The sequence below is a fragment of the Alligator sinensis genome, unplaced genomic scaffold (assembly GCF_000455745.1).
Source record: "Alligator sinensis unplaced genomic scaffold, ASM45574v1 scaffold424_1, whole genome shotgun sequence".
Lineage (NCBI taxonomy): Eukaryota > Metazoa > Chordata > Crocodylia > Alligatoridae > Alligator > Alligator sinensis.
Window position 1 is genome coordinate 816,464 of NW_005842113.1, and position 27,325 is coordinate 843,788.

Here is a 27,325-nt window from a genome sequence, read left to right on the forward strand (position 1 = left end):
AGAAAAACAAAAGATCTTTGAGCCAACTTCAGTAGCCTATCAGATGATTACTTTACCACCTACAAAGGAACAACCATTTTATTTTTATAGTTTGCCAGCAGAATTTAAATCAATAATTGTTATTTTGCAACTAGCAAGAGCAATGGAGAGAGACTGAACATTTTTCCTTCATATGTGGCTTAGTTTCACTCTTCTCTATATCTCCAGAAATATATTTTAAAAATACTCCAAAAATAACTATACTTAATTAACTACACTTTAGCTATACTCTGTCAATCTGGGAAGAATCTGTTTAAAAGTCTAAAAGATTCTGGTTTGCCATCTTTTTCTTATCCATGGGAAATTTAATCTTTTAAGAACCCTAGGGATTTTTCAGACTGTTTTCTCTCAGTTGAGGAGCTGACCAACCAAAATAGAAACCCCACAAGTCAAGAAAATATTTAAAAAGCAAACCAAAATAACAAAAAACCTTAAGCAATTTGTGATATATGTAATATGTTCAAACAAATGAAACTATCATCCCTCTCCAAGAAAATTTAAGCCATTCACCAGCCCAACTTACATCTTTTCCTTGCAGAAATGTTGACCTTATTCACTGGAGCAGAGGCTATCTTATTGTATGTATGTGCAATGCTTAACATTGGGACACGGGTTTTAGTCAAACATCTAAGCACTATCACAGAAAACCACCCCTGCCAAAACTAATAAATATTGTAGTTACAGCTCCTTGAACCTTTGCCTAAGCTCAAACAAACTAAGGGTGAGGTTACATGTTATACTTGGACCATTCACAGGGCACTTAGAAGGTGAGCATCCACAAGTTAAAGCTCATTAACTTGGTTAAGTGCCCCTGAGAGTCCCCAAGTTATACCACATCAGGCAAGGGTGAACTCTGGGCTGTGATACCTAGCTCATGTTTGGGGAACTTCAGTCTGCTCCATGGAAATAAAACAAACAATTTGCAGTTCTCCATCATCCCAGGATTCATCTCTCCAACTCCCCCCCTCCCCTCCCCTCCCCTGAGGAAGGATAGAGCCCAGGTGTCCTTGCTCCTAGTCACACCCCTGCTGGCCAACCATCTAGTGGCAAGTCAGAGCTGTGCAGGCAAGAAACAGTATTGGCCCTTAACATGTGGCTGCTCACAACATGTTCAAACTTTAACACCACTGAACATTACACAGATTTAGTTAGTGGCAATGCGTAGGGGGTGCATGCACCCCCTGAGAGCACTGGTGTACCCTCTGATCAGCTGCACTCGCTGCTTAGGCAATGGGCAGTGGGGGGAGGGGGGAGCACAGGTGCCCCCCCTGCAAGCGCCAGCCAATCGGTGTAGCTGTTCCCAGAAGTGGCTACAGCCATTCCTGGAAGCGCACGCAGTGACCAACCGCAGCAATTGGCTGTGGGGGAACTCCCTCTGGGCAGTGAGATCGGCTGTGGCCCCTCCCCCCCGATAGTGAGACTGGTTGCAGGGGGGGCACGTGCCCCCCCTGACTAAGGCGGCACCAGTCACCCATGAATTTAGTATAGTCTAAGCGTAATGTGTAACTTTACCATCGTATAGTTTAGTGGATGATTCCTTCTCACCTTGGAAATTGCTCCCAGCTGCCAGTGCCAGGCTTTGCCAGCAAGGTGGCAGAGTAGTAAGCTCTCCTAACTGTGTACCTACTAAGGAGTCTGGATGCTTTTTTGAATTAAACATTCTGATATTTGCCTAGTGGTGAGCTGTTTCCATTTTGGTACATTCCTGTGGCTTCATTCTTTTCTGTGAAGCATTTGACATGGACAAGTTTCAGACATAGGCTATTGGACTAAAGAAGTCATTGGCTTGTTTTTTTAATGGTGATCCCCAAGGTGTCTTTGGGGAGTGAGAAGCAAGGAGTTTTTTTGTTTTGTTTTGTTCTGTTCTGTTTTTCATGTTTTTGCTAATATCTTTTACTGATCCAATTCTATAGTTGGAAGAGGTGTTAGAAGAGCTCTAGGGCACAATGTTCCCTAACAATACTCCAACCCTACTTCATGCATGAAGACGGCATTCATTAATTCAGATGTAAACTTTCTGCTAAGACATATAGGGATACTGTCAGTATATGACCAAGGGCACATTAAAACATTTCCATAAAATAAAATTTTAAAAGCCCCCAAATTTTATTACACAAATGTGCAAATAAACCCCTAAGATCTTCTAAGGGGATTGCTGCCAAGGCAACAGTTGAAAATGCCTTTACAAAAGGTCATTGAATTTAGGTGCAGTTCATTAGCATCCAGTCAGGGATTGGCGGACACCTGAATGTCTGAAGGGGGGATATTGAGTGCAAATAGACAAAATAATAACATTTTTCATCCACCAGAAAAGTTCTAAACATCATCAATTTTTTGTATGAAAACAGCGTACATGTCTAACAGTCTCCACATAAAGAGATTCAGTGTCCACGCATTGTTTTCACTCTTAATATACTTTCCTGTTTTTAATTTACTATTTTCTTTCTGATGATTTTTTTCATGATGCTGTCTACAGTGACCCTTACTGTACAACCCTACTGTAGAGCCCCCAGACTAAATCCCTAGAGGGTGTTACAGAAGTTAAGGGATGAATATAGGATACATAAAGAGAGAAATGACAGATGACAACACGCAGGAGATGTCAAGATGATTTAGTCAGATCAGTTCCATTATTTTATTTGAACTGATTTGGTGTTATGCTGAAGAACAGTGGTTAATATGTATAGCCAAATTCTGTCTGCTTTAATACTGCATGTCAAGGAAATGTATTGACTAATTTATGCCAAATATGAGTAACCCCTCATTTCTTTAGGTATTGATTTGATCAAAATATTGTCCTTCTCTGGCAAATGCATACACAAAACTTATGATCCACGGCTGCCCAGTGTTCAATTTGACTTCACCAGTAACCTAAAAACATGTCTCAATGGACACTAAGTCCTGGAAAGTGATGTCCGTGCCGATCTTAATTAACCTAAAGAGTTAAGCTCATGTTTTATTAAGCATAGCCCCATTGACCTCACCCCATTCACTTGCAGAATCAAGCCATTAGCCATCGTAAATCTAACAATATTTGTCATCTTTTGGCTAATCTTTGTATTTCTAAAAAAAATAATAAAAGCCACCCATATTTATCAACTTCCTTTCAAAGCTTTTTGTTGCAATAACCAAACTTCTTTCAGAAGAAGACTGAAAGGAATTTCTTTAGGCCACAAAGTCACATATGTTTTTCCAAACATGACCCCAAATTGCAGTCCCCTTCAGCTCTCATTTAATTATGAAAAGACATGATAGTGACAATCCCTGTGGACCTGCTCACAATTCTCAAGGTGAGAAAAAATGTTTTGAAAGGTTATCGATGCCACATTATGATCAGTCAGAAGAAATCTCATGAAGAAATATGACTTTTCCAATTGTAGCAATATTGTCTCCAAGTTGATGCTGAAAATATTATGTCTTCACTTACAATATTAACTTAGTAAATCATTTGAATTGATAAAATGAAAGAGAATTTGTTTTTGTTTATTCCCTCCTCTGTTACTAGACTCCTGGGATTCTGTTCAGAGAACCAAAGATGTTTCTCCTCAGCTGAATCAAGCCACTATCATTGACCTCCACCCTTCCTCCACCTACAACATTCGCATGTATGCCAAAAATCGCATTGGCAAGAGTGAGGCCAGCAATGAGCTCACTATCACAACAGATGAAGCAGGTATCTTCTGGTTTTCCTATTATCTAAATCTTATTCTAATTCAAGTTTGTTTTGTTGTTCTGAATCTTTGTTTGAGCTGCCTCGCTAGTGTGCAGCACTGTCCTTTTCTGAGGAACTTCTGAGTATATATTAACCAACTACTTCCCTGTTGTTAGCAGCACCCTCATCTCCTCTGCTTTCACCCATGGCATCTGATATGGTCTTCTTGGTACTTTGGATACTGTGTCTTATGTGGATGAGGTTTTGAAGTAATAATTGGGGGATTTCTTGGGTTAACGATCGCCTGAGAATGCAAGGGACTGAACTCTATGGCCCAGAAGGCACCTTCAAGTTCTATGTTCCTTTGCCTGATGTATTACTGAAACCACATCATAAGAGATGCTAAAGTATTTCAGGGAAGAATCATGACTTCTGAAACTCTACTTACAGGGCTGAAATTAAAGCTCTGTTCAACGGCAGAGAAGATGCTATGCCCTGAATTTTCAACCTTGGCTACCTAAAACCCTGAATTTCAATCAGTTTTTAATCATCCAAATACATATCTCATTTGTAATGATGGCTCAGCTTTTCAGAATGTCAGGACAATTTACTTAAATGTCTAAACACAGATAACAGTGCCCAATTTTGAAAATGCTGACCTATGTGAATAATGTCTTTGTTTGGCTCTTCTTCCCTCTGTGTAATGTCTCAAATTCAATTAAAGTTAGTCTGCTATCTTTATATAGATTGTTTCCTTAAATTTAATATTCCTGTGATCTTCAACTCCAAGTATCATTAGCTACTGCAGGATTTATGTAGTCAAAAGAAACTCTTAATTGCCGAGTTTTTATCAGCATACTTCTAGCAAATGCGCCAGCAAGAAGACTACCAACCCTTTCCCCTAATGCCTGGGATAACCCTTTTGAAGCCTCTTGTTACCATTGGCAACGTTTTCTTAAACTTAAAATGAACTGAAAAAAATGTTATTATTTTCCTTTAGTCTGGTGGCTCTCCATTTATGAAGTCAACACAGTATCATTTTGTTCCTGAATTCTTATACAATAAAGACCTTAGTCCGTCTGTTTCTGTTTGTAATGATCTCAGAGCACTCTGATTGGTTAGTGAAACAACCAATCAGAGTGCGGAGCACTGCAACGACAGGAGGGATGGAGGGGACAGAGGGGATGGAGTGGGGGGACGAGGTCAGCACCGCTGGCCTTGCCCCCCCCCCTCCATCCCTGTCATCATGGCATGCTCTACCACCTCCAAAAAGCAGGGCCCAGGGAAGAGCGAGGCCAGCGGCACTGAAGGCAGCAATTCACTAGTTTAAGAATGCTGAGTGCCAACAGAATCCTCCCCCAAGATACATATGGCAACTAAATGAATAACAATCACAGCTATTTATTAAATAAATTACAATCAAGTTTTCAAAGGAGCGGAGGGACACTTCACAACCTCTCCCTTCCCTCTCCTACTAAAATTCAGTGGGAATCAGTTATCTGTATTTCTTGGGTTCCCTTGAAAAGCCTTGGCCATGCATGGATCTGCCAGTTCTGGTCTAAAAAGTACGCTGGCATGATTGGAGTTTTAACCTGTTAATTCCCCAGGTTAACAAGTTAACTAGGTTCTTGTGTTAATTCCTTTTTGCTTGGCAATGTGCATTTTGAAAAGAAAACATAATGGACATAATTGGGGGCTGGAGCATGATAAATAGGGTCCCACATCATTCTAAAGTTCCTTGATGGTTTGGACCTTAAACACTTGGTGGCACATTTTTCAGCGCGGTGCACAGGCATAGAGTTGTGTAATTCCTATTAATTTTAATAACAGGCTAAATCACTCCCATGAAAATTTAGCCCTTGCTGTGAAATCAGGCTGTCCATTCTGAAGGACCTCAGAGTAAGAATGAGAATACAAGGGCTTGCAACATAAAAAACAGAAAACCAGAGACAACATGAGCTGCATTCATTCCCACTCTTGCCCCCCTCTATGCTTTTGTTCAGCATATATAATCTGCCCACAAACATTGTCAGTAAAAGGAAGAAAGAGAATTAAGAGAACTCTGCATTACATGAATCTTCACTATTTGGGTAGATGCCAAGTTTCTTTGCTACAGATCAGGAAAGGATGAATAGTTTGTTCAGTTTTAAGATGGATTTTGAATACAGATTTCTTTTCTCTTTGTAAAATGAACTTTGAAATATATAGAGAAATGGGTATCCATCATCACAGCTTGCAGAATCTTCCCTCCCCAGTTTACTTCACCAGCCCCTCTAAAATAAAAGCCCCTCAAAGAAAAAAAAACTGGATGGGTTTCTGTCTTACACAAACAATTCCCCTCACCTCTCTGTGGCTGCACAGATGCACACATATCTTTTGGGTTTCTTACTTTTGCCTTTCTTTTGCCTGAAAATGAAGATGTTAGCATAGCATCAGTGACTGACCTTATATTAGAGACTAACTTCCCCATTAGCAAGGTGCAACCTAGAAGTCATGTTTTATTCAGTGGTTTGTGACCTAATTTCAGGATAATTGGCCCTTTCATTACTTCCATTAAAGAGCTGTCCAGTAAAAGTGAAAGATCAGTTATGTGAAAGTGCAGTCAAAAGTCACTGATATATTCAGAGAACAGTCAAAGATGGGAAGGCCAGGTCGAGGTGAGGCATACAGTATTTGTCACCAGGTTTTAGTGTGATCTGTCATACAATATGTGGAAGTGTATTTGTTTGTAATTGTTCATATTTAGTTCATTGCTTCTATTTCAGGATGGTGAAAATAGCACAGGATACTTCATATGAGGGAGAAACCTAAGGAAATGGGAAAAAATGAAGGCTTGAGAAAAACAACATTAAAAATTTAAAAACCCAAACTCCACCATTGGCAAAGGTGCAGATTATATATCATGCACCAATGTGACCCCAGGCTGTCAGCATTATTTATTAGAAATAAACCGAAATGGGTGCTGAAGCAAAAGGAAAGTCAAGCAAGGTGCTTTCTGCTTTCAATAATCTGGAGCTGATTTTAGGGCTACTGGCTCCTTCTTTGAAAAATAGACTAGAAGAGCTCAGTTCCATCAGTGTTTGTCTGGAAGGGAAAAGCGTTGTTGCTGCTATTTATTTTTAAAGTCTTCTAGGGAGTCTGGGGTATGTGGGTCCTCTTTTTGACTTGGGGACATGTGGGGGGAGCCAGCAGGATGGGCAGGGGCAGGGCATAGGAGTGTGGATGACACTGCCAGGACTGGGGTGCAGGCTTGTGGGGAGAGTTGGCAAAGCTGGTAGGGGGCAGGCAGGGGTGTGTGGGTGGGGAGCTTGGGCTATATGAGTTAGGGGCGAAACAAATGGTGGTAGTGGCAGCCCTCCGAGACCTGATCATCTGACTCAAGGCTCCTGAGCTGGCCGATCAGTAGAGACAGGCTTAATTTGAAGAGCCTGGGGCATTGCTTGCAAGGGAGAAGTTAATTCATTCAGGACACCCCTGTTTAATATAATTGTCCCAGGTTTCTGGGTGGGGTTTAGCCAAAGATAAACTTATTTGGTACTCTCCAAAACATGAACCTGCCAAACAAAACTTAATACAAAACTTAAAAAAAAATCTTTTAAAAAAAGGAGAACAGAAAAATAGTAGGAAAAAAAAGCCAGGATTTTCAACAAAACTTAAAAAAAACCTTAAAAAAAAACAACCCTTAAACTTAAAACTTAACCAAAAATTAAAAAAAAAAAAAAAAAAAAAAGGAAAATAGAAAAATTGGAGTGGGGGAGAAAGGGAAGAAGGTCAGGATTTTCCTCCGTAGCACCTATATAGTATTGTTTAAAGCACTATTATATTATGATATTATTATACACTATTTATACACTAACTATACACTATTTCCTATAATTCTATACAATATCTATCTGTTTATCTATCCACTATACACTATTGTGACAAAGTGGGCACTCCCTGACTAGCCACATTGCTAGTCTCCCACCTGCCTCTGGGCATGCCTTCCGCCCTTCTCGCCTGCCACACCTTGTTGTTCAAAAATTAAGATCTTAATTAGGTGGGAGGCTGCCCTTCGTATGCCCTGTTCTCCTGGGCCTATGTATGCAGCTCCAAACATCACTATACTGCATCCCAAGTCTTGCAGATGTTCCTAACAGCTGAGCTCTGCTCCGGCCTAAGGCTGGGCTCAACTCATCCCAGTGTTAGGCCTCTCACTTTCCGCCCTATTATGGGCCACATTCATACCGCCTCCCTCTCACTGAGGCCTCTCTCACTCCACCGCCTCTCACACAGTCTCTCTCATACTGCCCCTTTGTGGGGCCATTCTCATACCGCCCCTCCTTTTCCTGGGGCCACACTCACTCTTCCCTCACCCAGAGGGTCCTGGGGCTTGTTTCCCTGCACTCCCCGGCCAGCAAGTGCACGGCCTCTTGGGCCTCTCCTGTGACCCTCATTCAAGCGAGCACTGGGCAGTTACCAGAACACTGGAGTGACTCTGCCTATAGTCCCTCACTGGGTCGTTCACCCAGCTGCTCTGAATTATAGGCTCCTGACTTGCCCTGTTGTTTACTTGCAGTACTTCCTCAGCTGGCCTACCCAATTGGTCTCCAGCATACCTGTGGCCTCAGGCGCCTGAAGGCTTAACTGGACCTAACCCAGCACCCATGTTAGCAGGGCCTACCCTCAAAGCCCCCTGCTCACCAGGGCCCATTTTGTGCCCTTTCCTCACAGGGCCTCATCTCAGGCCCCCTGTTCGCAGGGCTTCACTACTCACCCCTCTCGACATTCACATGTTGTAACCATATCCTGGCCCCTAACTCTGGCCTCTCTCATTTTGCTCTGTGCCCCTCACTCACACTGGGCTCCTTGCCCCTCCCCCCACAGTCGGGGCTCCTAGCCTCTGGGCGCCTTGTCTCTTCACTAGGCTCCATGCCCTTTCCTAGGCTTTCCAGGCCTCCCAACTCCCACTCTGGTGCAGGCTGTTAGGTGCCCCATTGTACCCTGCTCTACACATCCACTGAGGCACATACTACACCCCTACACTGGGGCCTAGGGTCAAGCACACACCCCTCAGGCTCAGGTGCCACTCTGGCCCAGCACTCTCACTCCTTGGGGTCTTGCAACCCACATGGTGCCTGGCCCCACTCACCACTCTCCAGGGTGTTGCACCCCACACAGGCTCAGGTGGCCACAGCTGTGCCTGGCCCCAATGTTAAGTGACCCACCCGAAGGTGGGGGCTGGGGTTTAGGCACCCCTACTCACCTTCCACCGGGGTGGTAACTGGTCTGACATTTCTGAGGGTGCTGTTCCGCCATGAACAGCCCCTCCAGACCATCCATCCCTGACATGGTGCAGTTTTAGGTCATGCCCAGACCAAGAGCCTCCTAACCATCCCCATTCAGCTTGTGCCCTTACCTCCTGGTGTTACCAGAGCAGCAGCTCCACCGGGAGATGTTGCTTCCTCGGTGCCAGGCAGCAAAGTAATGCCTCCAGCTCTGCTGGCCTGAATCTTAAAATGGCTCATCAGAGCAGAGCTGCGCCTGTTTGTTGCCTCTTCAGGCTCTTAAAGTGGCAGACACCAGAGGTGCTCTGCCACACACCTTCCCCCCTTAGAATAGTTCCTGGGGGAGGTTCCCCCTGCTGCTCCCCTCAGAGCCTGTGAAAGCCTTCAAGTGGTGAGCACCCCCAAAAGTGCTCCACCACAACTGTCTATAAATCTGTACACTATTTTCTATAGGACATGACACAGTACACTAAATAACTTGCTTCTTCCTTATTCATGCATTTTCCTTATTGGTCCTCTGCAATTTCCGACTGCAAAAGTTTCCTGCGGGCGAGGGGGTGGAGAAGAAGAGGAGAGGCTTTTGAACCACAGTCCAAAAAACACCCTCTTGCCACCCAACCCCCTACTTCTCCCCCCCCCCCCCCCCCCCACAAGGTCAGAGAGCGACATCTGTGATTACAGTGGGACACTTCTGATATTACCTATATATCACCAGGGATGCTGCATATCCTGGGGGGTGGGTCTGGCAGGCAGCATCCACCTGGACTATTTGTCATGGTTCTGGAATGCAAGTGTCAATTATAAGAAATAGGAAGGTTTGAAATATTGAAGTCTGGGGATACCACACTCCAAACAAAGTTGCAAACTTACCATTCTGGTGGTTCTACCATTGTGCTTGGCAATTATGAACACTATGGTGGGTGCAGCGGGGGGGGATCATGGGTGGGGGGTACATGGGCAGCGGGGTTACAAAGACATGGTGCGGGGGAGCACATACACTACAGGTGGTGGAGGTAGGGGCTAAACTACAAGGGGGTAGTATATCAAGTCAGAGTACTGGGTTCCTCCTGCCATGCCTGCCCTGGATGCCTGCCTGTGGTCATCTGTGGAGCAGGGGGAGAAAGGGAGGGAAGGAAGGAGGGAGGGGCAGAAAAAAAAACAAACCATAAAATAAAATCACAGTGGCACCTTCTGGACAAAGGCCCGAACTACAGAAATAGCACAGCACCACCTGATGGCAAAAGAAAGTAATTACAAGTCTTTGAGTCGCTTACTGTTTGAATGCCACAAATCCATAGATAGGGCACAGTAAGCAGCAGTGGCGCTAAATAAAAACATGTGAATAGCTTTAGTTTAACACACCAAAAAGACTTCTAAAGCAGTGGGAAATCCCACTTGTAGAAACAAAAAAGCAGTTGCAGTGGCGTAAATGGGAAATCTCATGGCATGTGCAAATGCCCCTTATTGCTATCAACAGGTGCAGGGAGCAGAATAGCAGGGGCTGGCACTGGTCAAAGCCACAAAGCAACAGGGGGGAGAGCTGCAGCTGGACCTGTGTCCTGATGCAGGGGGGGAGCTGCTGCTGTGAATGGGGAGCAGGCAGGGGCTGCAGGTTGGGGCAACTGCAGGGCTGAAGGGGCTGTGGCTTAGGAGTGACAGACAATGGCATGGGCAGGGGCAGGGCTCTGGCATATCAGGACTTCTGAGTACCACAAAGCGGGGAGGGCAGGGGCAGGGGCGGGGCAGCCGCAGTTGGACTCAAATGCTGGTGAGTCAAAGGAGGGAGCTCTGATTTTCTATGTTAAAAAACCAAAATCAAATGCCAAAATATATAGGGATTTAGAATTAATTTTATTATAACAATTGAGGCACTGGTAGGCTTCCAAATTGCTTTAAAATTGTATATACATCAATAAAATATTCTGTTCAACTGATACCTATATATCTATAGTGATATTTCATTTTAACTGTGGAAAAACATTGATTTGGGGAATTTTTAATCAGAGAATTTTGGGGGGTTTTTAACAGAGAAAACCAGGATCCCCGACAATGAGATCACAAGAATATTATGATGCATAAATTACTTATATCAGTAAATCACTTAGGATCCTAATATGGAAGGCCCTAAAGATACTTGTTTTATTATTTTTACTTACAGCAAAAATAAATTGTAGGACAGTCAGCTCCATGATTTAAATATTTATCCAAAGCTTAAGGGTGCATTGCCTGCATATAAGAGGTTAACATAGCATTGCATTTTTTGGATGGTGATTTTGCCAAAACTGTCTGTGGATCCCAAATTAGCACCTCTGAAGACAACAGTATGAATTTGTAATCTGGTATCCATGAATAACACGGTCATCAATTCCTAATAATTAAGTAAGTTGTGGTGAATGTACACTCTTGAAAATGGCACCAACAGTTTCATTCTACCATGTTCTGTTACAGCATTCCCCAGGTCCTTTCTACACACTCTTACTCTTTCTTTCTCCCTGCCAACTCCACTATGTCACCATCCTCCTAGCCTAGTGGTTCACAACTTTTTTTATACTTGAGACACCCCTCGTTTGACTTGAGGCATCTCTCTACAACTTCTGTAAACTGGGCAGCAACCCATTTCAAAAACTAATTTATTTATCACAATGTTTACCTCTTTGCAGAGAGGCTGGGCAGTGGAGGTACTGGGGCAGTGGTCTGGCAGGGACAGACCACTAGATGAGCTAGCACTTATCTCCTTACATCTGCTTATCTTCCACCTGCTTACACCTATACCTCACATATCATGGCACCCTTCAAAAGATTTTGCAGTACCTCAGGGTGCCCTGGCACTCTTGCTGAGAATCACTGTCCTAGCCAAACCCACTGCCTACATACACAAACACACAGGCACATGCACACATGCATGTACATACAAACACAAACGCACACATTTTACCGTACTCTCTGTCACAGGTTATTCCCCTGTACCACAGTTTTATGGCTTCATCATTCTTTACAAACATAATCAAACACAACGCTTCCACTGCTCAGTCACTGTTGTGCTACCTTCCCCCTCAAAACCCACAATATTTTCTGCTGCATATCCATGGTCTGTTATGTGTCATAGCCTCTTTCAACTGGCCCTAACAACATTCTCTAATGCCTGACCCCAAATCTCTACTGGCCCACAACATAAGCACACGTTTTGTCACACCCATTCAACTGAAAATGTCTACTCCATAGTCCCTTAGAAAAGGGCTCACATCGCTTCTTCCTTGCGGATACAAATCAGGAGGGTTTTCAATAAATATATTAGCACCCAAGCAGTGTGAACTCAGAATCAAGTCTAAAATGTGTTTTTTCAAGCACAGCAAAGCCACCCAGAGTCCTAAGGAAAATAAGGCAAAAAAAACCCTAATGTTGCTGAAATGTTTTACAGAATTTCTTTCTAATTTATCTCTACTTGAACAAGCTTCCTGTTGTGAGTCTGAATTCTGCAGAGAGAAGAAGAAAGGTTAAGCCCATCTAAACATGCCACAGTAATTGCCTCCAAGTGAGACAGAGAGAGAATGCATTTCTGCATATGGCATGAAGAAGTAAACTGTGACGCTAAAAGAATTGTTTTTATGAAGCAACCAAAATTAATCAGTTCATTTTAAGGGATAATGTTTTGCACAAATTTACTACAAAATGATATCTCTGAAGCAGTAATATTAGTGCTTGTAAGCTGCTGATCAGCATCTAGGGCTGACTTTGCTCTAGCAGAGGCCTTCATTCTTATCCCTGGATTCACCCTGTTTGCATTCTTGTTTGTCACTACAGAGATAACTGGAGCTAAGGATCCCTAAGATCTATAAATAGTAGTTCTCCAGTGCTGAAAATAACCCCTGTTCAGTGGGCCAACAATAATATTATTCTATATTTATTGAAAACTGACAAAATAGGACAGTTGTGGGACTTACAAAAAGCATGGGCTTCATGTTGGGGCTCTGAGCAGGGGTGAATTTCACCCAAAGCAAGCCAAAAGTTCCAGACTCCTTTCATTGCAGTTGCCATTTCCTGCTGCTCTTCCCCTCTCAACCTAATCTCACCTCTTCTGCTTCTTTGTTTCCTCTGTCACACTGTTAAATTTGTGATTTGATTCATTGTATTCACGTCACACACCAGGGTTATTCAGCTGGCAATCTGTGGGTTGCATATGGCCCCTGAGCAGTTGATCTGTGGCTCAACCATTGCTTTCTTGCTGTTACATTAGGGTCTCCCCTTCCTTCAGCTTCTGCCTACCCCTGCCCCTAGGGATGTAGGGATGGGGCAGAGCTGTGGGGCAGTGCAGCACAGCCTACAGCACTGAGGAAACCTAGGATTGGGAGATTCAGGGGGACCTTGCATAGGAGAGAAGTGATGGTGCAGCGCATTGGTGGTACCCACAACTGGGGGGATGAGGTGAGGCATGTGGCTCATGCAGCATGTGGCTAGAGGACCTGCAGTCCCCAGCCACTGAGAAACTGGATAGCCCCACCATATGGTACACCTGAGAAACCCTCTTTTAGGGCTCAAAGAAATGTTCGGTTCTTCCTTCAAATTCTTCTAAACCTATTTTGGTTGGCTTTCTTTTGCAGCTCCCTGCTACAGCACCAACTGCTTCAGCTCAGTAATTATTGCATTTCATTATCTTTTAGCTGAGACATAAGTTCTTTGAGAATGTAAAATTGTCTTTCACTTACTTTTAAAGCACCATGAAGATCTATGGCAATATGTAAATACTAAGAGAGACTCCTTGTAAGTGTTCTAGCAGGAGCTGTACAATGCTCACTTCATCTGGCAGTTACTTTTAGTATGGTTTCCAGATTGATATATGTAGACATAGGGAAGCCTATCTGTGCAGACTTTTACTTTGTAAAATGATTATATTGCATTGAACATGCCAAGTCTTTATTTAGCAAAAGAGATAGAGATAGGAACTGCATGTTGAAATGATAAAATGGTGATTGAAAAACTACTATGCTTCCCAATTTGGAATAAGTTCTGTTGTCTTTTAAGTGCACAGATCCTTAAGGCAGCTATAACAAATTGACGGAGTTCTCACAAGTAGAAGGAAAACATCTCAAGTCAAGAAAATGCACTTGTTGCTTACTCGTGTCTTGTTTGTAGGCTTAAGTATCATGATGTTTGTTATATTTTATTGTCAGTGAGAAATGTCACCTGAATAGATAATGAAGAGTCAGTCTCAGGTTTTAGTTTAGTAGATTCAGTACTTTACATGCAGTTAAATGGTTCCTTATCAGCCCCAAGCCCTTACTATATGCCAGGGTGGTACGATTGTGAGGTACTTTATGTTGTGTTGGTTTCTGCTACATTGTGAGAATCTGCATTTTGATGTCTCTTTCCTTCTCTCTCATATCAGCTCCTGACGGCCCACCGCAAGATGTTCAGCTTGAGCCCATATCTTCACAAAGCATTAGGGTCACCTGGAAGGTAAATAAATACAACAGAGAATGTAGACTCTAACAATAGTTATGTATGTTCAGAGAGATGTCATTGAGGTGAATATTCATAACAACTATGGCTCTAAAGTATTTGAATTCAAACAGAATTTACAGATTGTTTTGCCAATAGATCTTAAAATACTTGCCAAAAGTTATGGTGTTATTTCATTGCATTGGGAAATCTTGTAACAGGAATCTACTTCCATTGATCAGAGTAACATTTTCTGTTTGTGTCTGAATTTGGAGGCGAGGCCTTGTTGCTGATAAAATTAGTGCTCACAGGGGTGTGCTACGATTGCAGAGGCCATGATTCCTAAAAACAATTAAAACCAACTGGAGTCTTTCCACTGCAATGGACTTTGGTATCAGCCCTTACTGCAGGGATATCTGCAGTATGGAGGCTTGGACAGCTAGTTTAGTTGTAGAGGGATATATGTCTGTGAGGCTGGATGAATCAGACAAACATAGTTTAATCTAAATCACAGGCTCACAGTAAAGTGGGACTCAAAGGGACCTCACAAGGTCATCTAGGTCAGTCCAGTGCTCATGGCATGATCATGTCTGACTAAACCATTCCAGCCAAGTGTCTGTCTAATCTGATTTTGAATAGAGATTCCACAATTTCTCTAGGGAACCTGTTCCAATTGTTGACCACTATAACAGTCAGAAAGTTCTTCCTAATCTCCAATTTAAATTTCCTCTGCTGCATCTCATGGCCATTGTTCCAAGTCCTATCTCTTATGGTCACAGAGAAAAGCCCATCTCCATCCTGTCTATAATTTCCCTTCAGGTATTTGAAGACTGTTATCAAATCCCCCCTCAGTCTTTTTTTCTCCAGACTACATAACCCTAGTTCTTTCAGCTTTTCCTCATAAATCCTGCTTCCCAGGCCCTTTAATCATTTTGTTGCCCTGGACTGGACTCTTTCCAATCTGTCCATATCCTTCTTGAAGTGAAGGGCCCAAAACTGGGCACAGTACTCTAGGTGAGGCCTCACCAGTATTAAACAGAGAAGAAGAATCACTTCCTTTGATTTGCAAGTGACACTCCTGTTAATATAATCCAGTATGCTGTTGGCCTTTTTTATAACAAGAGCATACTGTTGGCTCATATTCAGCTCTGGGTCTCCTTCAGGGGCAGCCCATCTGAGGTATGCATGCCACAAGTGGCACAGGTATCCTCTGTGTGTGGCACATGACCAGTCACGGAGGAGACAGGCACACATGGGGCAGAGTGGAGAAAGCAAAGCAGCAGATCAGGCAGGGATCACCAGACAGAAAGCAGAAAGACCAGTAGATTGGGCAGCGGAAAGGGAATGGAGTGTACTTGGGGAGAGTCTGGGGCTAATTTATGCCATGCCTTTCAAAAAAAGTTGGCCCCCAGTGGCATCCTATAATCCCCAAAGAGCTCCATTTTAACTTCCAGACTAAGTACAGACAGAGGCTGAACTGATTCAAACTTTGCAGGTGTCGCTAAACTGTGTAGATTGAACAGATAAGCAAGTGAACTCAAGTTCACTTTTCAAGCAGGAAAGGCAGCCAGACCCCTTCATTGGCCCATACCAGTAGCCAGGGGCAATAAAGCATGCCAGCCACTGCAGAGAGCCCAGAGCTGGGCGATTCTCCTAGCCACACCCCCATCATTAGCCTCTGGGCCAGCTGAGGAAGGGGTGGGGGAAAAAATGCACCCCTCTAGCCTGGCACTAGAAACAAAGCCAGGAGGAGCCTGGCATGGGGGCAGGGGTGGGGAGGAAGCCCAAACCAGGGACTTTACTCCACCTGCCTGAAGCCAGGAACGGGGCTGGAGTCCCCCAGCCATGTCCCCTCCTTCTCTTCTAGGCCTGCTGGGGGGGGGGGGGGTAGCCCACACCAAGGCTTGGCTCCACGCCCTGGAGCTGGAAGCCAGGAGCCCAGAGTGATTTCAACAGCCATGACCCTTCCTCAGCCTCCAGACCACCTGGGCTTCACCAGGGCTTCACTCCCCCATCCCCATCCCTTGCCAGCCTGGAGGCTGAGGAGGGGGTAAGGGCAGGGTACTCCAGCCCCACTCCTGGCTCCTAAGGGTGGAGCCAAGCCCCTTCTAGCCACCGCCCCACACCAAGTTGCACCCAGCTGGGGGTCCAGTGCCAGACCAGAGGGGTGTGTTTTTTCTCCTCACCCCTTCCTCAGCTAGCCAGAGAGTGACAGTAATCCTTCTAGGGAGCAGAGGGGCAGGACAGAACCTGCTCTGCTGGAGCAGACAGCACAGCCCAGGGCTGCAAAGCATCCTGGGATGCTGGGGGACTGTGAGTTAACTTTAACCAGGAAGGGATCTGGGACAGAAGTTCCACAACCTGGTTTGACCTAAATCAGATAAGTCTGATGCTACGTCCATCCAGGTTTATCTTAAACTAGTTTCAGACATTTTGAAACTAGTTTAAGTGCACTGCACTTCTGTTCTGTTACAGGTTTAAACCTGTTTCTGAACACTTAAACCAGTTTATGTGTAATTTCTGTCCCTAGCCCCATAGACCATTGTTTGTAACTGTTTTGTCTACTTTTCATTCAGTGTCTTGATAACTGTGCAGTATTTTACATCCAGTAGTTAAAAATGCACACAGCAGATTTCTAAATCTAATTTTAAAACAGGCTTGTATTCTATATAAGTTGTATATCTCAGTGCGCAGAGTAAGGATATTTTATCTGTAACCTAGTCTTCAGAAGAACAATAATTTATATATGCTGTGTTCATAATATCTCGTATTTTAGATTCTGAAGTGTGTAGCATAAAGTGTTAAAATAAGGTCAGCGCTGATTAACTTCTATGTCATTAATGTCATTTAGTCGTGATACATATTGTGCTACATAAGTCAGAACTTTTGGAGAGCCATGAAATAATTGTAGAATGCTGGCCGTTTATCATGGTAGCATATTCTCATGTCAGATAATCCATGATGAGAAAAGATTATCCTATATTTAAATAGTCTGTCCGTCCCTTAATGACGGACCTTGGCTACTCAAATGGCCAACTAATGCAGGCAGATCACAAATGATAGGGACTGTAAAGTAGTTCATTCATGTATTAAAAATGATATATTGAAATCTTTATCACTACAAGTACATCCACAGAAAGGGTTGTTCTCATCAGCCCTAAATCAATGTTTCCCGATCCTGCAAATACAGTGGAGACTCATTAAAACAAAGTACAAGTAATTGTGGTTTCTTGCACCACACTATCATTCCCTTAGTGGTCAGTGTCTTTGGGGATGAATCTACTTGGCTGCTGGTCTACCCTCCATTCTTGCGCAGTGGAAGCCTTACCTGTGAAGCAGCACATTTACTATACAGATCCAAAAGATATACATCTTAAAGCAGATTGGGAAGCGATAACATTATACAATGTAGCAAACTGCATCCTATTTAATGCATCATAAATACAATCCTTGCATCTTATAAGGAAGTGTTTGGTGCCTGCCTTGACCCCACAGGTAAAAAAAAAAAAATTTCTAGTCCAACTGATATCTCAAAATGACCCAGTCTAGCACATTTTAAATATTTCTTCATTAGGAGTCAGACACACACTGATAACATTTGCATCAACTTTATTTCATAGTTACAGCCATGTCACTTGTTCTTGATGTGGTTTCTACAACCAACAAAGGTTCATGTCTAACAAGAATGGCACCACATAGCAGGCTAAATGAACTTAACAGTATACTCGTTGAACAAACGAAATGGAGTACATGAAGTTCTGTTAGGAAGGCATGTGGATCACCCACTGAAATAATGTGTACCATATACTGACTCTAGATTAGAGACCCTGCAAAGAAATGCTTAATGTGATATTACTTTAAAAGTATGGTGTCCAGGGACTATATGTCTCATTCAATGTTGCCCCCTGGAATTGTCACAGTCCTACATGTATGGAAGGGATTTTTTGAGAAGGGATTTTTTTGGAGACACTTAGGCAGATGTGAAAGGTCCCACTGTCTGTCCCTCTTCTTAAAGCTGACTTGTGAGGATTTTTAAACATCAAAATTAAAGTTGGCATCATTGGCTATTGGTAAAATGTAGGCATCTAAATGCCGTTTGCCTTTTAAAAAAAATCTTCCATTTTAGTATGTGGCCTCAGGCATGTTCAAATATTTGCAGCTTAAATGAAAGCTTCCTGCCAAAATTTTCAAGAAATACCTCAAATGTTCTAGGTCAATGTTGGATTTTTCAATTTTAAACAAGCACAGTTTATATGTGCCTACACCTGTACCCATTTAGACACCTACCTGCTTAATCTGTGGGTACTGTCAGGTGAGTAAAACATTCACATGAATGGAGCTAGAGTTGTGGTGTCATGGTCTCCTATTTGTATTCAGCATTCAGATCATGGCCAAATTTAATCTGTTCTGTGGGACCACAACACTTTTCAAGTGATAACATTGTACATAACAAAATATAATAAATTTCAACAGCACAGGACAAATACCGTAAACAAATACCATAGGATATGTACACAGGATACCTTTACCCTAGAATATTCTCAATTTTGTCTACAGAAAAACTAGAATGGACACATGGCATGTGCCATTAACTGCAGAAGAAAGGCCATTCTTTGGTGTAAAGTTACTCCTGCAAAATTTACTCTGGAAAAAGTTACTTTTGTTCACTTTAATCCTGTTTCTTTTCATCTGAATAGAACTTTGGTTATCGGATAGAATATTAACATATTTAATAATATTAAAATAATGTACATGGTAATATTCCACAAGAATGCAGAGAAAATTAAGCAGGCGTTAAATAGGAGCCTGTGGGCACATCTACATGTTCTTTAATGCATCATAGTTACTGTGCATTAAGTTTAGTATTTGTGTAATTAAGTACTAAATTAATATGCAGTAACCAGCAGCGCTGGCATGCACCTTTTTAGTGACATTACTGCACAGTAGCCTAATAAAACTGTGCAGTACTGTATTAGCACTGTTTGTGCTGTGAGACATTACTGTGCAGTATTATTAGGTTACTGAGCAGTTAATATCTCATGTAGATGCTCCCAGTGTTCTTAAAAGATCATGGTAATTTTTTGCAATGTCAATCAATACATTAAATTTAGTCTTAAAAATTATTCTCTCTCTATTTTTTTAACTTTCCCAATTTCACAGTTTACAAAAAATGAGTCACGTTCATTCCTTATGAATGCAGAATTTGAATAAGCAGGAACATAGCTAATTTAGGCTGCTAAAATGTCGGACTGGAAAATTTGCCTTTATAGCACTCTAATAAGAGCAGGTCAGGGTTTTTCCCAATGAGACTTTTTCCATCAAAAACATCTGTTTCATTGAAAGTGAAACTATCCACAAGAGTTGGCTATTTCAGTTAAACCTTATTTAGGAAAACAAAACAAAACCAAACAAAAACATTTAAGTAATTAATCAAGGAATGTTTCAGCAATTCAAACAGAACATTTCATTTTGAAATTACTTTTCATTCTGAAATTACTTTAAAATTATTGTGTTTCATGTTATATCTTTATACATAATTTTGTAAAAATCAGTGTTTCAGTGCTACCAGAACAACACATTTTAATTGATCCTGGAACTAACTTTAAAAAAAACAGTTAATCTTTGGAAAATATTTGATATTTATTTTAGTTCAGAATGAAAACAAATTTTAAACTGGTTGAATTTCCCATGAAATTGAAATTCTGACTCCTTCATTGCCCTACCAGTGATGTGTATTTCAGTGTTTAGTGTGTTCATTTTGATGCATATTATGTGTTAACATTGTGTTATTGTTCTGTCTGTTTTACAGTATTATGTACATATATGTTTCAGTATATGTAGTCTGTTACTGTACATAATATATACAAAGTGTATGTGCGTTTTTCTCAGCATTCAATGCATGCCTTACAGCAGATAGTTTATGTATATGCAGTATTTTTATGTGTGTCAGTATGCAATGTATACAGTTCACAAAAAATAAATGAACTTGTTTATATAGTGTATGTGTTTTTATGTATATTACTTGTGATTTCAGTGCGTGACGTATGTTCTTGACAATTAATTATGTTCAGTGACCCTAACAAAACCTCTTAGAATGGTCTCTAAAATAGAATTCATTTAGAAGATGTCTTAGGGCTTGAGTCTTTCAGCAGTCCACTATTTTCTAGTCGGTCTGTAGAGATAAGAAAAATACATGCAAATCAGTAAAAAAAAAAATCAGTACTTATAGAAATTTTCAACTGAACCAGATGGGTAATTTATCTTGATTTCTTTGCTAAACAGGCATATAACCTGATGCACACAGAATGGTAATATTAGTATCTTAACTAAACTGGTGACCTTAGCTTTCTCAGTTAAGAAGGAAAGGTAACTTGCAGTTGTATTGTAAAGGGCACTGTTCTAATGACAGCATCTGCAGACACTATATAAAGGCTGTTTCCATGTGACGTGGGAGGGGTAGTTTGAGGGCTCTGTTGTCCTGTTGTCATCTGTAGGTCAGGATACATGGTTAAATTATGCCTCCTATCCTACATCATCGTTGCCCTGCTTGGTGAAAAAAGGCAGTAAATACATCATGGGAGATTCACTGCCAGGGGGCGTTGTGGGAGGTTAATTCCACAGATATAACTAACAATTTTTGCCCCCTAGTCAGAGATGTTGGAGCACAGGGTACTGAGCACCACAGGGCCTTATCTAACCCCTTAGAATCAAAGACCTCAGCTACTGCTGCTGTGGCACAGGCACCCAACCTGAGACCTGCTGCTGCCATGAAGAAGGCTCCCTGGGACCTGCCATTTTGGCACCCCTTGTGAATCAGCACACAAGGCAGATGCCCTATGCTCCTAGTTATGCTACTGGTGAAGTCTACTGCCATAGGTCCAGCCCCAAAGGAAAATGGGGACATTAGTTAGTTAAACTACTACTTCTTTAAGGGATGATGATGGCCTATCAAATTGAAATAGTTGGGTTTGGTCCAACCCCTTTTTGTTTTCAGTGAAAAATCAAAGTTATCAATGAAAAGCAAATTATTTTCACCCAAGAGTTTGTTGAGCTGAAAATTCAAATGAGCTTTGAAAAAAAAATGTTTCCATGGAAAATTTTCAATCATCCTCAACTATAAGAAAACAATATCTTAGTGAAAGAAATCTATGAAGTTGTTGGGGTTTTTTTTGGGGGGGGGGGGGGTTGTTTGTTGTTTACTAAACCCATAATTCAGAAGGGTTTCCTATTTCCTGAAAGGGTCATAGATCTTTTAAAGTAGAGTATTTCAACCAAGAAACCAATGTACCATTAAACTGTTAGCTATTTAAATTTAGCAGAGTTATTTCCTTTTCCAAAAGTACAAATGTTTTCATTCCAATTAAGTAGTCCAGATGCTTTTAGTTTCATCAATAGAAAATATGATGCCTCACTATCAACTAGTACAGTTTTCTTAATGTCCTCAGTTACTGTACTGTAGCATTATTCAGCAAAGAAGGAAAAAAAATGCCCAAAAAGATTATTCTGGCTTTACCTGCATGGATTTTGCATGGACCTTGCATGGATTTCAGCCCTGATTATACTGTCCCTTTCCATGTTTATCTTCCACTGAAGTCAGTACTATTTTGTTTATGAAGGCCTAGCAATTTTGGAAGGTATACTTGCCATAACTAGTTCTAATTATGAAGGCCCACACTAAACCAATGAAAGAGGATGACACAACTTTCTTATAACAGCTGTTGTTTTTGAAGAAACTAAAATATAAAATTGGTGTGGAAAAAAAAGTCCTTGCTGAAGTTTTGTCTCCTTTTTTGGAGAATAGTTGGAGTGAGGGGAGCCAAGAAAAACAAAGTATCTAAAAATGAAACTTCTTTGGGCGCTTCTACAGAAGAAGCTATTGCACAGTGGTTACTGCGTATTTATTTAGTACTTGTATAAGCAAATACTAAATACATGTTCAGTAACTGGACTTATTGCTCAGTAGCGCCAATGTATGCCTTTTAAGTGATGCTACTGCGCAGTAACCTAATATTACTGTACAATAGTGTCTTGGCATGGTTTTTGCCACACAATGCTCTGGCATGGTAGTATTAGGCTACTGCGCAGTCAGCATCTCATGTAAGTGAGTCCACTTACATCGATCCAGTTATAGGCTTAAGTATGGTATGAAGATTTAATTGGTTTTGCTGGCAAGTAATCTATGGCAAATTGTTTCTGATGTGGCTGAATTCTGTGGAGGAAGTCAATCTGTTCTTTTGTTCTTTGACACAGGCAGAGCAGTGTTGGATAACTGGTCATCTCTCCTGAGAACCTCTGTTTTGGGGTGTTGTAAGGAATTACTCCAACATGCTTTCTAGTCTATATGTTGATGAAGCTATTTGAAGAGATGGGCAGCTTAGAGTGTAGTGTCTCTATAGGAAAATTGGCTTTGTGTCTCCATTTCATCAGAGCCAGCTGCTGTGGTTGATCAGCGTTATCCTTTATCTTGCTTGGATGAGAAAGACACATAAACCTGAAGCTTATGGTTAGTTAAATGAAACACCTGAAGAATTGTTAATGCTGATTTGCTTGCCCGAGGGGGAAAGTTTGTCTGTCTTGGCACTCTTAATTCACAACCTCTCCTGTTGGCTCTTATACATTTCTGAATATTCAGGCAGTGGTGGTGGCCATTAATGTTTTTTTATCATTAACTCTTATCAGAAAGGTAGCAACCTTCACCATGTTTAGATGTGAAAATTGGCAGAGAGATCCATACCTTTATCACTTTCGGATTGAATTACTTCAGTGTGCTCTACATTAAGCTAATGCTTAACATCAACAGCTTCTCATTTGTATCCAACACTATCTTAGGAATTGATTCAAACCTGGTTTAAATTGGTTTAAACCTTAGTTTAAAACCTTAGTTTTAAACTAAAACCTTAGTTTCCTGGAAGATCCTGTCTTGCTATGTTGTGCCTGTAATAAATCAGATGAGGTGGTTGGTGGTGGTAGACCTTGTTTTCTTTGTCAGCTTAAAAGGCCCAAATTTCTGTCTACATTACAATTTTTTTCTATGGGTCTATGAAATGGATGAATAATTGAGAGTATGGTACAAAAATTTGACTGAAGAGTCTGATGAGATCTGAGAGAGTTAATTTAGTTCATGTGCATGGATTCTCAGTAGCATTTATATTCATTCAAAACAATCATTCATGTGCATAGAGCAGTGGATAAGAACATGTTTACAAAATAAAATTCTGTCAGCAAGTATTTTAAGAGAAAAAGGTATGTTGACAATAATGGCTTGTCTTACCAAATAAAAATGCTCATTTTATTTTTATACTATATTTTATATTATAGACTACTGAAATGGAATGATCTCTGCCAATAAGAGTACCGGAATCTTGTATAGTGCCTGAGAACTATAGTGCAGAGTAGTGGTCAGAAATCTTTTACTGTTCGTATCTTTGAATGTACACTTGTTTCAGGAACTTTTCAACATATAAATCCCTACACTGTGATTTACTCTACCTTCAAAGTGCTGTTTCCCCATTGCCAAGTGGACTGGTAGGAGCACATTTCAAAGAGCAGTATGTGATTTACCCAATTTACCAAGCCAAGCGTGTGATCTTGCCTTCAAGGCTGAGGATTTTATGTGGATAGTAGGTTGTTTAGGCAAGAACGCATAGTAATACATGGTAAACCTGCTGTGCAGACCTACCCTTACTGCCCCAACAGATGATTGCGTCTACTTGATTCATCCAGTTTATAGAGGAATAGAAAAATTAAATGTAGATTATGTCTAAAATATTTCACTGTTGTATATAGATTTTAATAATAATATAATAACATTTCCTCAACTCAGTAATTATAATTACATTGGGTATTAAACAACCTGACCTGGAATTTGTTTAGCATAGTAAAGTATTATTACTTTATATATATAGGAACTATCTTCAATTTAATACCTAAACGTATGATTTTGTTCATTTGAATAACATTTTGGCTTTCTATGCATTTCAAAATAGTTAGGGGGAGAAATCTGCTTGAGTTTGCACATGTATACTTACCATGTCATCTTTCATATCCTGTTTAGGCTCCAAAGAAGCATTTGCAAAATGGGATTATTCGCGGATACCAGATAGGTTACCGGGAATACAGTGCAGGGGGCAATTTCCAATTCAACATCATCAGTATTGATACCACTGGGGACAGTGAAGTTTATACCTTGAATAACCTGAAAAAATTCACCCAGTATGGCATGGTGGTACAGGCTTGTAACCGGGCTGGAATAGGACCTTCTTCTCAGGAAATCATCACCACTACCCTAGAGGATGGTAGGTTCTAGGCAGACAACTATCACATATGCTGTGGAATACTTTTTTTTTTTCATTATTATTATTTCTTTATCGGGCCTTTTCTTACCAGTTATGGATTTATTTATCAAATTGTATCTGCTACCTGATTACTGGTCATCAAAAAGAGGATAATAGAATGTCTGCCTCAGAGATGATAGGTTAGAAGCAGTCAGCAAGTGGAACTGTACAAATTTCAAATTGCCACCTAGGGCATTTAGTTCACTTTAATGCAGACAACTATGCTAATCTTCTGTTGCAAGGAGCTTGGTTGAGACTTTCCTTAGAAAGTCCATTGCTTTGATATGGACTCATTTGTTGACTCTGTGCTCCCATTACAATATCATAGTACTTGTTACAACTAAATGTGAAAACCCAGATCTGTTCTTGTGTACAATATCTTAGCTTGCCAGCTGAAAAGGAGGCATTAGATTTTCCAAGCATGTCCAAATTAATAAGAAAAAAAATGTTGGTGCTTACTGTCTATTTCAAGCTGCCTACTCAGAGAGGTAATTCAGAACTATTTTCCAAACCACACAAAAGAGCAATTCTCAGGCAATGATAGAGAGCCCTCTAGTGAAAAAAAAGAATTATTCCACATACTATAGAAAGGATTGATTCGCCAAAACAGTATAAAAATATGTCAAAGGAAGAAAAATACCATGGATGACCCAGGTTTTTAGCTACTGTAAATTGGCATAGCTACACTAAAATCAATACCATTTTGGAACAACTCTGCATGTTAAATAGAATAGTACAGTTGTTAAATTCTTGTTTGTTAGAGTGTTTGAGAAGTATTCTTCATTGAACATTAGTGTTTTTCATTTAGTGAAAATATGGTTAATACTGGACAGAGACCTGCCGGTTGTCACTAAGCACGCATATTTGTTAATATTACATGAAATTTAAATAATTTCTTCAGATCACAGTATGTTTGGGAGCTTTTCTTGGCAACCTTTTTTTAACATCTGGGTGTTTTTAGGTCATTAAGTGAACTGAAAATAAGATAATTATACAGGCAAAAAGAGAGTAATTTTACAGATGTTTTATTTCATGCTGAAATGGCTGACTAAAAATGTATTAGTTTTGATTGAAATTTTTCAAATGTTGTAAATTTCTATGGTAACATTAAAAATATATATTTCAGGAGATTTCTTTGCTTTTCCCCTCAGCCAGCTGATAAGTTGAAATATTTCAATAAACTGGAAAATGTTAGTGGGGAAAAAAAACCTAAAAAATGTATACGTTTTTGTAATATTTTCATGCACCTTTCAATCAGCTGTAGCTATTTTTCTCTTAGTAGGAAGGAAGACATGGATGAAAGGTCATATTCCAGGAAGCCAATTATGCTTGCAAAAAGCAACAAGTTCTAATTAATTTAAAAAGCATCTCTGTTTGTAATGAAGTATAAGCTATTGTTCAAATAAAGGATTTGAATCTAGTAATAAAAACTGAAAGCATATCAGAAGGGGACTCTACCAAGATAGGGGGGACAAATGCATTTTAAACATTCAGTTTTACATTGGCCTGTAGAGCATGGATTTACTTGGTTTTAGAAATAATCCAGTTAAAAATGGTGAATATCTAATTCCAGTGCCCAGTTGCCCTCCAGGGAATGTCCAAGCCACTGCTACATCACCAGAAACCATCTCTATTTCCTGGTCTACACTTGCCAAAGAAGCCCTGAACGGGATTCTACAGGGATTCAGGGTTATCTACTGGGCTAATCTCATGGATGGAGGTAAAATGCATTAATCAAGCTATCAGATGTGGACTAAGAACATTGGCAGGATAACAGACAGTTCATAATAATTTAGTTCTCTTGTGTGAACAGTGTATAACAACACTTTACATTTACTTTCATCATCATTTTACAGTGAGCATCATACATCTGTAACATTAGCAGCTGTTATACAACAAATTATGAACATGTTCAAGAGATTGTTCCAACTGGAGTCTAATTCTTACTGCTCACAGATAAGGCTACCACCTTCCATTTATAGCTTATTTTGCTGGTTTTCAATAGTGAACAGAAATATCAAAACACCTGTTAACAGCTTACACATCCAAGAAAAACCAAATTAAACAGCCCTTGTTTAAATATCAGAGGTTTTTTTAAACCCTGCATTGAGGTATGACAGAGAACCTATCTGACATTTCGTTTTCTTCTGTTCAGCAAAATTACCTCTAAATTTATTATATATGTATATCTATGTATATGTTACAGTGTAACTACTCATGGTAATCACTAGGAGTGTGCAAAACAAGCTGTATTTGATTCAGATTTGGCCTGAATCAGGGACAGTGGTTCAATTAATTGATTCAGGTCACCATCCCTCATTATATTCGGCTGAATTCAAATCTGAAGATTCGATTCTGATTCAGAGAATCAGCGATTTGGCCATAGACACAGATTTAAATGTTTTTTCTACATACCTCGAGGTACCAGGCATGGTTCGTAAATGCTGCAATGGTGGGGTGGATGAAGCACCTCACAGGAGCATGGGGAGCCCCCCTGTGTGCTCAGTGGGGAACCCAGAAGTGGACCAGAAGTACTTCTGATCCACTTCCAGGTCTGCCGGGAAGCACACAGGACCCGCTCCTCCCCTCCTCCCCCC

General features: G+C 40.9%; 1 protein-coding gene across 1 annotated transcript in view; it reads left to right on the forward strand.

Moving 5' to 3' along the window:
* The window catches only part of DSCAM (DS cell adhesion molecule), a 758,565-nt gene that overhangs the window by 605,286 nt on the left and 125,954 nt on the right, over window positions 1-27,325 (forward strand). The window contains 4 exon segments of the mRNA XM_006024681.1: window positions 3,545-3,712; window positions 14,342-14,412; window positions 24,449-24,689; window positions 26,302-26,448. Coding sequence (XP_006024743.1) covers window positions 3,545-3,712; window positions 14,342-14,412; window positions 24,449-24,689; window positions 26,302-26,448 — 627 coding nt within the window.